Raw genomic sequence first — 16,084 nt, forward strand, 5'->3', positions numbered from 1 at the left:
GACACCATGAGGCTCTGCCCCCTGTGCCAACACCGCCTGACCCCAGAGCACTGAGGGATTCCTAGTGCCTTGGCTCTCAGCCAGAGGAGCTGAAGGGCCAAGCTGGCCCTCAATAAAGCCTCTGGAGGGTAAGGCTCTCATTTTCACCTGGAGCTGGGCACAGCCCTGCAGCAGCCCCCAGCTTGGAGGCAGCAGGACAGGCCAAGGGCCTCTGTGGCACAGCCAGGGCTGCAGGAACAGCTGGGGACCCCTAGCGCTCTGGGAAATGGGGAAAGCCTTCAAGGGGCACAGGGGGTCCCGCTGGAGACCTCCAGGCAGGGACAGAGCTGGGGTGTCCCAGCCAGGGGCAGGGGACTGAGCACATTCAGAACCAGGAGAGGGGACAAGGACACGGCCTGGGGCTGCTCCCAGCAAACAGCAGCTTTATTCACAGTACTGCTCCCTCAGTCCCTGCACATCCCACCCCGTTGATGGTGTCCAGGGGCGCTGGCAGGAGGATCCACTGCCCTTTGCTGTGGATGGTGGAATCCTACACGGGGACAGAGAGAAGGAAGAGCAGGCACAGGGTGCCACACGGCAGGGGGGCCCAGCCCAGCACCAGAGCCCTCAAATGGCCACCAGCAAAGGCAGGTGAGGCACGAGACCCACGCACAGCCCCAGGGGGCTGCCGGGATGCAGGAATGGGCACGAGGTGCCACAGCAAAGCCCCCTGTGCAACACAGCAGGAGCACCCACCCCTGCCAGGCTGTACCACGTCCCTGCTGGGAAGTAGCCGCTGACTTTGGTCTGTCCTGGCTCCAGCACGGGGGTGACGAGCAGCCCCTCGCCCCACAGGAGCTGGCGGTCCATGGCCCAGGTGTTGGGGTCTGTGGGGAACCTGGGGAAGGAGGGGAGGGAGGGCAGCACCAGGAGACCCTGCAGCTGCCTCCCGCTGAGCCCCAGCGGGGCTGGCACTCACTCGAGGAACAGGGGCCGTGCCACGGTCTGGCCGGCGCTGTGAGCCCGGTGGAACAGCGTGTACAGGAAGGGCAGCAGGGAGTAGCGGAGGCGCAGGGCGTTCCTCATGGCAGCCTGGGCGGGCGGGCTGAAGGCAAAGGGCTCCTGCGGCTGCGGGGAAGGAGGGGAATGGCCCGAGGGGATGCTCAGCCCGCGTAGGGAGGAACCGAGGGTGCATTTTGGGGATGCAGGATGGACTCTCCAGCACTGGGGCACACAGCCCTGCAGCTGAACCAGCCACCTTCCCACGCTGGCAGGGCAGCCCTGGCTGGGCCCAGAGCCCCCTGCCCGGCGGGTGAGGGCTCCCAGCGCTCACCCGGGTGCCGTGGTCGTTGTGGTTCCTCATGAAGGGGTAGAAGGCGCCCAGTTGGGTCCAGCGCACGCACAGCTCCTCGCTGGTGTTGCCCAGGAAGCCGCAGATGTCGGCACCCACCAGCGGCACCCCGAAGAGGTTGAAGAGCAGCACCTCTGCAGAGGGCACAGAGGGCATCAGGGCTCTGCAGCACCCGGGGATGGAGCCTGTGGAGAAGCCCCTGGCTGTGGGGGCAAGGGGGAAGCAGGGCTGTGGGTGCAGGCCCAGTGCCCCACAGATACCTGGTATGGAGTAGTAGAGCTGCTCCCAGTCGCTGCCAACATCCCCTGTCCAGTGCCCGGCGTAGCGCCCGTGCCCAGCGAAGGTGGAGCGTGAGATGATGAAGGGACGCTTGCCCCGGACCCTCAGCAGAGCACTGGGAGTGGGAGGGGTCTGCTCAGCACCCACCAGCTGGGGAAGGAGCTCCGGGCTCCCACAGTGCCCTGTGTTCCACACCAAACCCTCACCCACCACCCAATGCCTGCCCATGCTGGGTCTCTCCCAGCTCTACACTCCCAGCATGTGCAGGAGCTGTGGCAGGAGCCCCAGGCCTGCCCACACTGCCCATGCTGTGGCAGGAGCCCCAGGCTCACTTGTGGGAGGCGATGGCCTCGGTCAGCCCGTACAGGCTGTGCAGGTTGTAGTGAGAGGACAGGTACTGCTGGCTGGAGGCACAGATGGTCCCGGCCTGCAGGCGTCCTCCAAACACACCTGCAGGGGAGAGGTGGAGCTCAGAGCATCCCCCGGGCTCCTCCCGGCGTCCCCAGAGCCCTGGGCAGGGCTGGAACCCACTCCTGTACCTGGCACGTAGGGGGGATGCTCCAGGTTGTTGTTGGGGCAGCCATCCTGGGAGCCCTCCACGAAGTTGGACGGCTCATTCATGTCCTGGGAGGGAAGGAAAGGATGGGATGGCCTCGCTGCTGCAGTGGGGCTCAGCAGAGTGCAGGGCAGGAGCCAGGGCCAGCAGCTGCAACAGGGCCACTCACAAGCCACATGCCATCGAAGGGCACTTGTTCGTGGAAGTCCTTCACCATGTCGTGCCACCACTTGTGAGTCTCTGGGTTGGTGAAGTCTGGGAAGGCTGTGGGGCCTGGCCAGACCTGCAAGGGGGAGAGCATTGGGCAGAGCCCCCACCTTCCACCACAGCCCCCCAAAGGTTTCTCTCCCACGCTTGGGGTCCTGCTGCCACAGCCCCACTCGAGCCCTGCCCCGTGGGCACCAGGGCTGCTCCCCACACGCACCTTCCCGATCAGGGGCTGCCCCGTGGCATTTCGGATGAACACCCCTCGCTTCAGGCCCTCGTCGTAGGGCTTGTACATGCCAGGGGGCCCCGAGCTGCTGATCCCAGCATCCTGGAAGGGCAAAAAGCCATAGCTTTAGCAGCAACAGCAGGGAACGGCCAGCCCTGCCCTCATCACCACCCTGGGGCAGCTGAACCCGTGCCAGCCTGCCCCTGCAACTCACCACGATCATGATGTACCTCAGCCCGCGGTCATGGAACTCCCGCACCATCTCTGGGTAGTCCTTGAAGCCTTTCTTGTTGAAGGTGAAATCCCTCTTGGCATCTGCATAATCCAGGTCGTTCCACTGCACATCCTGTAGATGGAGGCACCGCGGCTTGGGCAGGAGCAGGGACCCCATGAGCTGCTGTGGGACCCCCACCCCAGGGCTCCCACCAGCCCCCCACAGCCCCAGGAGCCCCCCAGACCTACCAGGGGGAAGCGGGCTGCTGTCATGTTGGCCACCACCTGCCGGGTGATGTCGGTGGAGGAGTAGCCCCAGCGGCACAGGTGGAAGCCCAGGCCCCAGTACGGGGGCATGAAGGGGTACCCTGGAGGGCAGAGGGTGGGTGCTGGCAGGGATGGCTCAGCCCTGTGCCACCCCAGAGCCCTGCTGTGCCCCACGGCTCATGGCATCCCAGCAGAGCCATCCTGGCCATGGCTCAGCCGTACCAACCACATCCAGGTACTGCCGCACCACGCTCTTGGGGTCGGGGCCCAGGAAGATGTAGAAGTCCAGGATCCCCCCGGTCGTGCGCCAGGTCAGGGCCGGGCTGGGCTGCAGGAGCACATCTGGGGAAGCACAAGTGCCAGGGGAGGAAGATTAGGATGAGGACAGGGCCAGGCCCACACCCGGCGCCCCACGGGACTCACCCATCGCGTTGCTGTTCAGCAGAAAGACACCGTGGGCTGAACCATCATCCTCCATCACCAGGTAGAAAGGGTGGGAGCCGTAGAGGTTGATGTGGGGCTGGAGTAGAGCACAGTGTGGTGCCAGTGAGGCTCTGCTGGAGACCCCCACACCCACCTGACCACCCCCACCTCCGGTCAGGAGCACTGGCTTCAGGTGCAAAGCCAGGGCTGTGCTCCCAAACTCTGTCACCTCAGAGTTTGCAGGGCCCTGAGCCAGAGCCCTGCAAACATTCCTAGGCAGCACAGAGCTCCAGCAGGACACACCTGGGCCTGGAGACAGGGGTCCCAGGGGTTGTCCAGTGTTATGGCCGAGGCCCAGAGCTAAACCAGCACACACACACCTCCCCAGCCCCAGGAGAAGCCACAGGGCCACCCCCGGGAGCACAGACTCATCATCTCCCTTTCCCTCAGCCCCGCTCCGTACCGCAGGTGCCATGTCCCGATTCCAGAGCGTGACCCTGGTCCATGCTGTGTCAAGGAACAGCGGTGTCAGGTGCTCCCCCAGCCCCGAGATGAAATGGGAGGGCAGGGAGGTGGAGATCTGCAGGAACTGGTCTGTGAAGAAGAGGGGTGCGACCGTGGTGTTCAGCCTGCAGAGAGGAAGGGAGACTCAGCCAAGGGCTGGGAGGGAGGCACTGAACTGGGGCCACGGGTGCTGGGCTGGGACACGGGTGCTCATCACCAGGGGAAATAAAAACAAGTTTTGGGTGAGCTCTGGGACTCCTGGTTCCCTGCCCAGCCACGGAGCTGCAGAGGGAGTCAAAGTAAAGCCCCCACAGCCATCCCACTGCTGTCACCAGTGTCCCAGACAGATGAACAGCAGTGTCCCTGCTGCCATCCCGGCACTGTGGGGCTGTGCACGTTTCCACCCCGAGTCCCTCAGAGGCGAGCGGGCACAGGGGCACTCACAGGACTCTCCCGCCGCGCTGCCGGCACACGACGAGGCCGAAGGGGTCCAGGCTGAGCTGCAGCCCGTAGAGCGTGGAGGGGGCTCGGCCGCGCACCCGCGGCGTGGCCAGCGGCACCTCATAGCGCGGCCGGGCCGCGTCCCGGAGCTGCGGGGAGAGCGGTCAGCGGGGCACGGGCACCGGGCACCGCCGGGCGGGCCGGGCCGGGCCGCACCGTGAAGCGCAGGCGGGCCGGGGTCTCCAGCGCCAGCTCCAGCCGCAGCTCGTCCACCGCTCCGGGCAGGAAGGCGGCGGCCACGCGGTGCAGCCGGGCGGAGAAGCCGCTCTCGGTGGCCGTCAGGTTCTCGGCGCGGTAGCTGCGGTAGCCGCGGGGGAAGAAGCACCAGGGCGGGCCGGGCCCGGCGCGGGGCCCGGGCCCGGGGCTGTAGCAGCAGCCCCGCGCCTCGCAGCCCGCCCGCGACAGGAGCCGCTCGGGGCCGCAGTCGAAGCGGCCGCCCGGGGACACCTCGCGGCCGGGACCAGCAGCGCCAGCAGCGCGGCCGCCAGCCCCGGGCCCGGCCCCATGGCCCGGCACCGGCACCGGCCGAGCCCGCTGCTGCCCGGCTTGGGCAAGAGCCGGGGCAGAACGGGGCTGGGCCGCCCCCGCCCCGGGAAATGGGAGCTCCACCGGGGCGGGGCGGGGAGGCGGAGCTGCTTGGGGCAGGGAAAGTGAAACGTAAACAGAAACATACCGAAAGGATTACAGTGGTACGTCTGAAATAAACATTGTACTCGACAAAGTAAATATTATACCCCGCACCTGCTTTATTTCTTTATTTATTTATCTAGTTATTTATTTACAGTCTGGAGCCCGTGGAAGAATATAAAAGATACCACGTGTATCTTCTATGTTTCTGTCAGGCTTTCGCCGACCCCAGCTTGGATCTCAAGCAGTGACTGAGCCACTGCAGAGCCCTTTGGTGCTCGGGCTGTTCCTCCTGGATCTGCTGCACGATGGTGTTAATGGTCTGCAGCCGACCCTCCAGCTTCTCCTGCTGGTTCATGCAGGCCTCTTCAGTGTGGCACAGGGCCTTGTACTTCCCTTGCCTCAGTGCCTGCAGCTGCTTCTGGCGTGCCTGGTGAGCCACAAGCTCCAACAGGTTCTGAGAAAAGCAAAAAGTGAAGGGGCTGTGACAGCAGGAAAAGCATGGGCAGGACTCGTGTCAGGTGCTGTGACCATCACGATGGACAAGGGAAGGACAGTGTTGTGAGTTCCCAACCATAGCAGCCAAACAGCACCCCCAGCCTGGGTGTTGGAGAGGTACAGACGTCACAGAATTCCATAAATCAGAGAAATTCCCACATACGTAAGGCAACCCTCACCAGGACAGGGTTTCAATACGTCAAGCTGGCTCTTGGTGAGCCCCCAAAACGTGCTCAGTTAATGTGCTGTTCTAATGCATTATAGCACACCAAGCTGAGGACAGAGCTGGCAGCAGAGGAAGCAGTAGGCTCTGTCTGGCTCACATGCTGTAAGGGAGAGGATGTGCTCACCCATCGTTTCTCGTTCTGGAGATATTCCCTGTCCAAGCTGAGGCTGTCGGTCTCAGCCTGGAGCTGGCACACTTCCTGCTGCTTTTCGGAAAAGTTGTCATTGAGGGACTCTTGGATGGTCTCCAGCTCCTGCATCGTTTGGTTGCATTCATAAATGTTCTAGTAAATGGAAGAGAAGGGAATGGCAGATTTCAGTTCTCTAGTTCAGCTGCACTCCTGACCATCCTCCCAGAACTGGGTTTTGGGGGATTTTCAATGGATGATTTTCCAAGCCTGCCCCTGTGCTGGCACAGGGTCACTGCTGTGCTCACTGCTGCCCACCACAAGGCCAACCCCAGCTGTGTGAACTCCTGCAGCCCCACTTTCCTTGCTCACCTCCTGGATTTCCCTGATCTTCTTCTTCAGCTCCTGTTTCCTGCTTTGGAAGTCGCTCTTGGTGCTGTGTTTTAATTTGCTCTGAGCCTCTGCCTGATCTGTTATTGTCTCTCTTTGGGAAACACACGCCTCCATCGCCCGAATCAGCAGCTCCTGCTGTTTCTGCAGCTGCCCATAGCGTACCTGCCATTTGCCAAGACACAAACCAGCCTCAAAATCCCAAATGTTTGCCAACAGCACCAAGGGAAGCGGTCCGGGTGGCACATCCCACCAGCATAAACCAGACCTATGGGACATGAGTGCCTGTAAGCCAGATTTGGTCCAGGTCCAATCCTGCTTTTCTGTGTGTGGATCTGGAAGGCAGAGGCCTGGATTACCAACCTGTCTACTCCAATACTCAAAGTGTTAGTCTGAACCTCATTAGCAAGAGCAGAAGCAGAAAAGCAGAAGCATCCTGAGAATGAAAGGGATGAGCTTCTTTGCCAGGAGAGGGAACACTTTCCTAAACCAGTGATTAAAGTGATGCAATACTTACTGATCAACACTGCACATAAATCAGGGTCACAGAATCAGGTGGCAGACATACTGCAATTTAAATAGATCTCTTGGGAGTATCCAGATCCTGCTGAGGCTGGCATGGGGAATGCAGGATGTGTGGGCTACATGTGCTCAGTTCAGTCGAGCTGCAGGGGTTTAGAGTCCCACCCCGGGCCCTGAAGATGCCACTTCTCCAGCCTGTTTCTCATCTCCTGCCTCATGTGTCAGCCACTCCAAGGCTGAGTACACTGGGTGGCTTCCCCTCCTCAGTCCTCCTTCCCAGTGCCTTACTTGCATCCTCCGAATCTCTGTTTTCATGTCATGGATCTCGCCGTGTTCTAACAGAGCATCTGTTGCTTCCCTCATCTCTTTTGCCAGCTGGAACTTCTTCTCCCACAGCAGGATCTGATGCCTTCAGAGGAGAAAGGGGAAGGAAGGAGAAAGTTAGACCCTCAATGACCTGCCCAGTGCAGCACACTCACTGCCAGTTACTGGCAGAGTCTTCCCATATGGATCTTGGCAATGTCCAGCTTGCACATGCTGGAACTGTTAAAGCCAACATCCTCCCAGCTCCTGCTGGTTCCAGAGACTGCTGAAACACCTTTCAAACATTCATCCCCATCTCCAGGAAGGCTAGAAGCACATTTGCTGGTGCCAGGTTTGGTGACTGCAGGAGAATGGGAATGTGGACACAGTCACACAGGACTGTGGCACTCTGGTACCTACTCTGCTTCTACCAGGCTGTTCAGGAGCCTTTCCTTCTCCTCAGTCAGTTTACTGTGCTTCTCCTGCATCTCCATGGATTCTTTTTCTGCTGCCTAGATTTCGGGAGAACAAAACAATACAGAGTTGTCAGGCTGAGAAGGTTTTTCAGGATCACTGTTTGCCTCTGATCTGCACGGGAGGCTGAGACCTGGGAATGAGGTGCCAGGTGCCTCAGTACCTTGAGAGACTGCACAAACTCGCTCTCTGTGACAATTCTACCATTTTTCAGGTCCTCGACGCTGCTGTTGTTCTTGTTGATCAACGTGTTCAACTTGATCAAGTCATTTGACATGTTCTTTATGTGCCGTTCCACGTCCTTCTGCTCTTTTATTTCCTGCTGAATTTCATCTATGGGTGAACAGAAAAAGTCTTAGAATTCCCCTGAGCACTGGGTTGAACAGAGACAAGGTGTGACAAATGGCTATCAGAACTGGCAACACCTCAGGCAGAGCCACCCATGTCCCACCAGTCCAGCCAAAATGAATTTCCACAAGATCAAAACAAAAAAAAAAGTTTTTGAAGGAGACTCCTGTGGGAAAAAGTTGGGTTTGGCCAAGGAAAGTGCACTCATTGCTGGGGACATTTACCTACCCACTACCTGCAAACTTTGTTTAGCAAGTGTTACAGGTGACATTGTCACTTAGGGTCTGACTGTCAGGACAGTAGGATCAATCCTTACAGGAATAACCAGGTGCAACCAGCAGGAGTTCCTGGGCTGTTGGTATTCCTGCTCACACACAGCCAGGAGCACTCTCTGGGGCAGGTCCAGCTTTTCCCGTGTGTAACCCTCCCCTCCCTGTTCCTCCCTTCCCAGATGGACATTTGAAGGAAGAGCAGAATTTTAGGAATGACGCACTCTCAAGGCGCAGTTTCCTCTGCTGCATGATGATGATCTGCTTCTGCAGACTGTCCAGGGAGGAGACTTGTTCCTCCCTCTCCCGTGTCAGCCTCACCAGCTCCTTCTGCTCACTGAGCCAGTACTTCTGCAACGTCATTGCCTCAGAGCTGCAATCTTCTATCTGCTTGTTCAGCTTGTTGATCTCAATTTCCAGAGGTCCCAGTTCTTGCCCCTGTACGAGAGCAAAGTTTGGGCTAAACCAGGCAGAAGCTGCCTGAGCTGTTTGCAGCATCTGGACGTGCCAAAGCTTGCAGAGGATGTGCCACAGGACTCATTTCCCCACGGGTATGCATAAGGTCTTACCCTGCCAGGGACAGATCAGGGAGTCACCCCAATAGGGCCAACCCTGAAATGACTGAAATCTCACTGCCTGCCCAATTCTCCCCTCCTCAGTGCTTGCAGATTTTCCTATCAAGATCCTATTTACTCATTGATGCCATCTGACATTTTCATCAGGTGCAGGCAAAGTCCCTGAGGGATCTGTGCCAGGCACACCCTCATTTCACAATTCTCTTCACTGCATTTTGAACTGATAAACAGAAACAACTGCATTAACCAATGTAGCTTTTAAATCACAGTGCTGATGCCTGAATGTTTGAACTACCCAACACTTAACACAGTTACATTGATCAGGGACATCTGTGGCCACCACAAAGAATAAAATCAAAATTGGGACTGAAACACAAAAGTACCTACCCCCTGCTGAGAAAGAAGCATCTCCAGCTTCTTGTTGTACAGGCAGATGATCCCTCCCTTCTTCTCAGCCAGGATCCTGGACTTTGCAATCTCATTTTCCTGGCAGGTGATCTGTTCATTCACATTTTTTATTTCCTTGTCCACCTCAGAGAGTGTTTTTTGATGAACTGTCAGCCTGCAGGTGGTATTGGTTGCATTCAGAATAATCTGGGCCACATCGTTCTCAACCTTGTAAAAATGCAGCTCCTGGGAATATCAAGAGAGAAAACACATCACTGTCCCCAGCAGCCCCTTGTTGAGTTGTAATGCCACTTGTCCAGCACAGGAGTCAGGAGATTGAGATTCTACTCCCAGGTCTGTACCACAAGCCACAAGCTACTTACTCTCTGTGTATCTTTGCTTCTCCATCAATTGCCAGCTAATACAACATCTACCCCTCCCATACAGCTGTTGAAAAGCATTAAGGAGCCTAAACATTCCAAAAACCTTTAAGACACCTCACTCATCCCTTCTGCAATGACCCCTTGCCCAGCTGTCTCCCGTTACCTGCCACCAGAACCAGGACATCACAGCACTGTCCCTTCTCCAGCACACCTGGCACACACCTAACAACCAGCACAGCACTCACAGGTGTGAGAAAGGTTGGGCTGAGCTTTCCAATCCTTCTAAGTGATCCAGTTATACACTCCCAGAGAGAGCAACTTCTCATGGATTAAAGATTGGACTGGTGGACTGTTCCTCAGAACTGAGAGCTGCCTGTATCCCATTCCATGACGAATTATAGAAATAAAAATTAGTTAAAATTAGATTACAGAAGTAACACAGGTCCACTGTTTTTCTTCAGTACATAAGAAATGCTAATACTTTATAGTAAACGCTCATCGTATTGCCTCATTTTTGAAGTAAAGGACAGCGTGTTTTGTGTCAGGCCTTTTTGGCCAAGTTCTCTCACACACACCAGAATCCTGCAATAAGATCACAGGGAGAACCAGATTGGAGAGGCAAACTCAGCAGAGCTTCAATGCAGACCTGAAACCAGAACAAAGTCACTGACAAACCCTGCTGGGGCCCCAGGGGCTCCTTCCCTGCCCTCCCAAGGGAGGTGCCATACCAGGTCGCTTCTTCTGTTCCGAAGTTTTTCAGCCAGCTGGGAGAAGTGCTTTGCAACTTTGCTGGATATCCTCTGGTCCTGAAGCTTTGCCATGATTTCACTCTCTAGCTGCTCATTGGTGTAAGTTCCTTTCTCTATACCCTTCCTGATGGACAGCAACTGGTTCAGGTGAGCAGCCTGCTCCTAAAAGGTTGGAAGACAGAGACAGGATCACTACAACTGTCTGAGGAAGGGCATTCAATTCAAGTATTCAAAAGGATTCATGTTCCATGGCCTCTCCTCACCATCCTGGTCCTGCTGAGGGCCTCCTCTGTCTCCTGGAGAACACGAGTGTAGGTGCCAGTCTGAGCCTGCAGGGCCTCCTGCTCCAGCAGGCACTGGGCAATCAGTTTCCTTGTCACACTGGCATCATTCTGGGAGCGGTTCAGCAGCCTGACAAGGTTCTCATTCTTCTCCTCCTCTTTCCTGATAGACTTCCCACAGCCATGGATGTCCCCTTCTAGGGACTTGAGGTCACGTCTGTAGTTGCTGGAGGGGCAAAGAGGATGGAAAGTCATCACAGGGATTGGTGCTGAGCAGCCACCCACAAATTCCTCTTTTCAAGCACATTATTGCAGCAACAACTGCCCAAGAAGGAAAATGTTTGTAAGGGCTCAGTTGCTGTCACAGTGCAGAGTCAGCAGGAGATGGATGGAGACATTAAGATTTAAAAGTAAATGTGTGTATGAAAATTGATTCCTTCTTTCAGTACTGTCCCAGCCCCCATTCCAACCAGGATGTCACCATATAAAAGCAGATTGTTTGTTCTCAGAAAATCAGTCAAGCTTTAAGGCTCATGAGCAAATAAAACACTTCCTCTGGTGACACAGGGAGGTTTTCCTGAACGTTTCCAAAGGCCTCACAAAACTCTGATAATGAGAGATAAACCCTTCCTGACATCCAAGTCGTTGGAGTAAGAAATGTTGCAAAGGTGAGAGAACTCTTTTAAAGGAATAAAACACGATCATAAAAACTCTAAGCAGCTTCAAGAACTCCCCACATTCCAAGGGAGAGATGCGGTTAGGATAAAGAAAACAGCAACAAAGAAAAGTGCTTCTCATCCTTTGAATTTATTATGTACTTCAGAGCAGGGAACTTGTTCTGCCTGGCACGCCCTGCCCACACAGTGCTACAACCCACAGGAGACTAAACCCCACTGGAATCCCCTTCTAGAATCCCTCCTGCCCAAATCTGAGCTGTCCTCAGGGCCTGGTTTCAGACCATACCTCAGCAGCTCCTGAGTGACAACATAGGCCTCATCTCTCTGCTTCATTCCAGCCAAGCTGCTGTTCCATTGGTCCATCAGCTTCTTTTTCTCCATGTTAATAGCCTGGACCTCCAGACCAGCCTAGGGAACAGAGAGAGGGCAGACAGGATGAATCTACACTGTGTTAAAAAAAAAAAAGTGTTACAATATAATTTTTTTTCTTTTCCTGTTCATAATGTGCTGGGCAGGATCAGATTCAACTCTGCGGCTGGTTCAGTTCTCAGCAGCCCACAGAGCACAGGTCTGCAAGAAAAAACTGCTGAGAAGGGCAGGAGGAAGTGATTTACAGGCACTTCTTAAGGACAAAGGAAAAGAAAAAAAAGTCCTCATTCTTCCAAACAGGAACAAACTGTGAAACTGTCCCACATTGTGCACACCATGTGAGCACGGGCCAAAGGGGTCAGCCCTGCCAGAGGGAAATATTAACCCCAAGGGACAAGTCCCCTCCTACCTCACTGATGGCCTGCCGGGTCACTTTTGTGTCCTCTGCCTGGGCCACAAGCTGAGCTTCAAACAGAGCAATTTGTTCCTGGAGCTGGTGGACTCTCCTTGTCAGCTGGTCCAGGAAAAGGTCCTACAGAGCCAGAGCCAAACAGTGCAGGGTGAGTCACAGAATCTCAGTCTAAACCAACTGTATCCTACAAGAATAATATCAGCTAAAAAAGGAACTAGAACTGGCAACTGGATTAGACTGGAGTCCTACTGAAACTTTCCCATTCATGCACAAATGGCTCAGGACTGCAGCAGGGATGAGTTGCAGGAGAATGAAACCTTTGCTGACTGTTTATTATTGCAATTGCAGCAGTAAATTGATAGGTCAGCTCTGAAGCCACAATCCCTCCTGTCAGCACTGAGTTCACCTGTCCAGCTAGTGGGAATGTTAATAATGTATATTTGAAAATCCTTTGTTAAAACCCTCCTGAACCCACTGTATTTCAACAGCTTGCACAGAATTCTGCATGAGCAGGGCCCCGTGGATTGTGTCCTGGAAGGCAGCAGAGGGAGCTCCAGCACCGACTGGCTCTGCTTATTCCCAAAGTTCACTTTCCATTGTGAAATTCTGAGATTCAGAATCATTCTCTAGACCTGTACACACGATATTTCTTCACAAAATATCCTCCTTCCCCCACACCCCATCTCCTCGAGTGAAGAGTGATTTATTGTCCTAAGGCTTGCAGTGTTGCTGTCCTGGGTCTCCTCCTTTTCAGAAAAGCCTCTGGATTTTTTTTTTAAATTATTTGAGAAAAATATCCCCACTCATTTTCTATTATTCAATCGCTGTAGCCTTCCTCCTAACAAGGTGGCACACCCTCCAAGACTGACTGCTGGCACCTGCATTTATTTATTTCAAAGACAGCTTTTCCTGGTACCTGTTTTTTCTTTTCCACCTCAGCCTGGATCCTCTCTGCCTCAGCCCTCTTTGCTGACTGTTTCATCAGTAAAAGCCTGTGATGCATGTCCTGGTCCATGTTCTGCACATAGAAGAGCTCCAAGGCCAGGTTTTCCACCTGGGTCTGCATTGTAGAAACTGGGAGGAGGACAAGAGGCAAAACAGTTACAGAGAAGTTTGTTTGTAGGGTACACCTTAAACAGAGATAAAAGAGAAAAAAATACAGAAGCTCCTGAAGCAAAACCTCTAACACATCAGATAACCAGCCCTCCCCAGCACACACATTTACATCAGCTTTGGAGTACAGCTCCACAGCCAGAGATCCTGGCAAGTAATTCCTGGACTCCCAGCTCACAGAATTCCAGGAGAATCCATGACACTTTTCAATGAGCGCATTATTCCTGATTAATTATTTTGCTGCATTTCTCAATCCAGCGCTTGCCTTACATTCCAATTCATTTCTCCACACAGCCCTAGAATTGGGAAACACTGCCAGGACTGTCTCTGTCACCTTTCTGGCGTTCACCCTCCGTGTTGTGACACATTTCCTTGTGGGCAGCCCTGAGGCCCTGCAGCTCCTCCTCCAGCTGCTGCCGCGCCAGGGCCGCCTGCCACCAGCGCTCGTGGCTCTTCGCCAGCTCCTCCTCCAGCTGCCCCAGCTGCTGCTGGGCCCCGTAAAGGATCACCCCCAGCTCTTCTCTCTGCTCCTTGCTGCCCTTCATGGCTGATCTCTGCAGACACAAGAGGGGAGGAGCTGTGTGCCAGCAGCTGGGACAGCAGGGGCTGTGGGGAGGCAAAGGAGGGGCTCTGTACCATTTCATGGAGGTCTAGGTTCACTTGTTCTATCTGCTTGGTCAGGTAATTCTTCAGGGCAGCCTGGAATCTTGCCATCAGGGGCTGTGAAGAAGGGCATAATAATAAGTATTAATAATAAGCTTTAATAATAAGTATTAATAAGCTGTAACATATTTGTGTAAATAGGTTATGAAGAAGCCTCACTGCTACGTCCCCCACCCAATAAAACATTTTATTTCTGCCACAGACTTGTGTGCTTATTTTAGCTACACTCCCTGCAGCAAGTGAGAGATGTTACAGAGTGGGTTTCTGCTGATGCCAAAAAGTGAGGATATTTGAAAATCAGAACCATGCCAGAAGATCTACATCTGAGAACCCACCTGCTCACTCTTGCTGCAAGGACTTCTCTTTCAGGGGCACTGCAGGGATCAGATTTACCCACTGCTGCTGAACCTGCAGCTCTGGGGCCAGGACTGAGTGACACAGCCAGCATTTAATACTCTGGCAAAACTGATTTTCACACGTGCAGCTGAACAGCCACTGCTTACAGCTCACCTCACACTTTTCAGAGAAACACAAACACCAACCCTGCAACGAACAGCAAGATTGGAAGACTTCTCACATGTTCTGGGTCCAGGATGACCAGTTCTGTTTCTCCTTTCTTCCCCCTCCGTTTTCTTCTCTCAGGCTCCTCAGCTGCCCTCTCCCTTCTTTGGCTGCCATGATCACTGGGGAGCTCAGAGCTCGGCCCTGCATGGCCAGAGCTGGGTCCTGCTTCGCTCCCTGGGCCACAGAAAAGGAAAAAGGCAAAGCAACAGGATTAGATTTCATAGCCTTGTGCCTCTGGCTGGATTGACAACGACCAGAAAGGGAGAAGAGCAGAGGCTGTGCTGCAGAGCTGGGCACAGGCGCTGGGGGTACCTGGCTCTGCTGCAGGTGCTCCCGAGGGAAGGGGAGAGGCTCCTCCACCCGGCCGTGGCTGCTCCATGTCACCCTGTGCAGAGGGACAGAGGTTGGTCACATCCTGCATTGTCTGGGAACGCCTCAGGGGCTTTTCCCTGAAACATAAAACCCCTTTTCCAGCTAACTCTATTCACCCCTACACATCTGCTCATTTTTGTCACGAGACATGAACAATGCAAGCAAAGGATCAGCACAAGGGCCTGGCTCTACAGGCAGCACTCCCAAAATGTAACTACAGTGTCCCACTTGCGCAGAGCCCACGAACAGCCCTGCAGCCAGACTTCTCCTTCTGCAGGGCAATGACTCCTCCAGAGGAACAGCCTCTCCATTGTCATTCCCAATTTCCCTGGCCTGGCACACTGCACAGGTGGAAAGCAGAGCAGCACATTGCCATTTGCATTCAATTCTAATGCTGTGGTATTTTTTGCCACAGGGCTCAGAAGTTTAATTTAGAAGTGTAATCTCATTTACAAAAATAGTCACCCAGCAAGCCCTGAGATCACAAAAATCCTGACAAAACTCCACACCACTTACAGTTCCACGTGCTTCCAGTTCGAATCTATTAAAAACAATCCCTTAGAGATTTATTAAAGAAATTCATCCAGCCAGCACAACATGTAGCCAAATTATTTTCGTTCTGCTTTCTCTCTTTTTTTTAAAGAGAGGGTGAGCAGCGGGACTGGGCACGGGGCATGCACCGGGAGGTACCGGGACGGTACCGGGCCGGCGGTGCAAGGGACAGGCAGTGCCGGGCTGCAGTGGAACCGGACCGGTCAGTACCGGGCCGTGGTGAAGGGGACGGAACCGGGACGGGAGGGGACGAGAGGGGTGATCCGGGAAGCAGTGGGGCGGACGGGCCGTGCCGGGATGGGATGGGATGGAATGGTACGGTACGGTACGGTACGGTACGGTGCGGGCCGGCGGAGCAGCCCCGGACGGGCAGGCCCGGCCCGGCCCGGCCCGGACTCACCCGCGGCGGCTCCGCCATGTTCCCGTTGCCAGGCAACGCATCAACACCCGCTCACGTGACCGCCCGGGCCGCACCACCGGGGCCCGCGGGGGGGGCGGGGGGCTCGGGCCGCACCATCCGCAGCGCGCGGGGGGCTCGGGCCACGCTCCGTGCTCCGCCAGCCCCGGTTCCGCCCGCGGGCCCCGGTACCGGCACCGGGCGGGTCCGCTGTGCTCTCCTCGGGCCGAGCAGCCCCGGGCCGGGCGGACGGGCGGGGCCGCCGGGCGGGCACAGCCCCGCGGGCCGGACGGAGCGGAT

At 55.5% G+C, this 16,084-nt stretch overlaps 2 protein-coding genes across 2 annotated transcripts; both read right to left on the reverse strand.

The window, feature by feature from the left end:
• Positions 1-427: 427 nt before the first annotated feature.
• On the reverse strand, positions 428-5,027 carry GAA (alpha glucosidase). The gene is given in 17 exon segments (XM_041409403.1): positions 428-529; positions 736-877; positions 959-1,107; positions 1,313-1,464; positions 1,591-1,724; positions 1,942-2,059; positions 2,149-2,233; positions 2,335-2,448; positions 2,590-2,700; positions 2,813-2,944; positions 3,061-3,179; positions 3,301-3,420; positions 3,502-3,598; positions 3,965-4,130; positions 4,450-4,595; positions 4,663-4,958; positions 4,961-5,027. Coding segments are annotated over 17 exon segments (2,235 nt in total). The 5' UTR covers positions 5,013-5,027.
• A 317-nt stretch (positions 5,028-5,344) lies between these two features.
• On the reverse strand, positions 5,345-15,806 carry CCDC40 (coiled-coil domain containing 40). The gene is made up of 18 exons (XM_041409052.1): positions 15,788-15,806; positions 14,776-14,848; positions 14,477-14,637; positions 13,873-13,956; positions 13,571-13,790; positions 13,040-13,197; positions 12,121-12,243; positions 11,629-11,750; positions 10,648-10,891; positions 10,364-10,546; positions 9,253-9,498; positions 8,515-8,728; positions 7,837-8,006; positions 7,620-7,711; positions 7,185-7,305; positions 6,357-6,539; positions 5,982-6,140; positions 5,345-5,590 (listed from the first exon to the last, which is right to left on the reverse strand). The coding sequence occupies exons 1-18, from the start codon at positions 15,803-15,805 to the stop codon at positions 5,345-5,347; spliced, it is 2,817 nt and encodes a 938-aa protein (XP_041264986.1). The 5' UTR covers position 15,806.
• Between the last annotated feature and the right edge of the window lie 278 nt (positions 15,807-16,084).

This window comes from Onychostruthus taczanowskii, unplaced genomic scaffold, assembly GCF_017590055.1.
Source record: "Onychostruthus taczanowskii isolate IOZ18803 unplaced genomic scaffold, ASM1759005v1 scaffold30, whole genome shotgun sequence".
Lineage (NCBI taxonomy): Eukaryota > Metazoa > Chordata > Aves > Passeriformes > Passeridae > Onychostruthus > Onychostruthus taczanowskii.

Excerpts from the sequence above, each read along its gene's own strand:
- CCDC40 (XM_041409052.1), bottom strand. Across the intron at positions 9,499-10,363 it reads GGAACAGAAGAAGCGACCTG|GAGCTGCATTTTTACAAGGT; the intron begins GTATGGCACCTC and ends TGATATTCCCAG. Across the intron at positions 7,712-7,836 it reads AGTTTGTGCAGTCTCTCAAG|GCAGCAGAAAAAGAATCCAT; the intron begins GTACTGAGGCAC and ends CCCGAAATCTAG.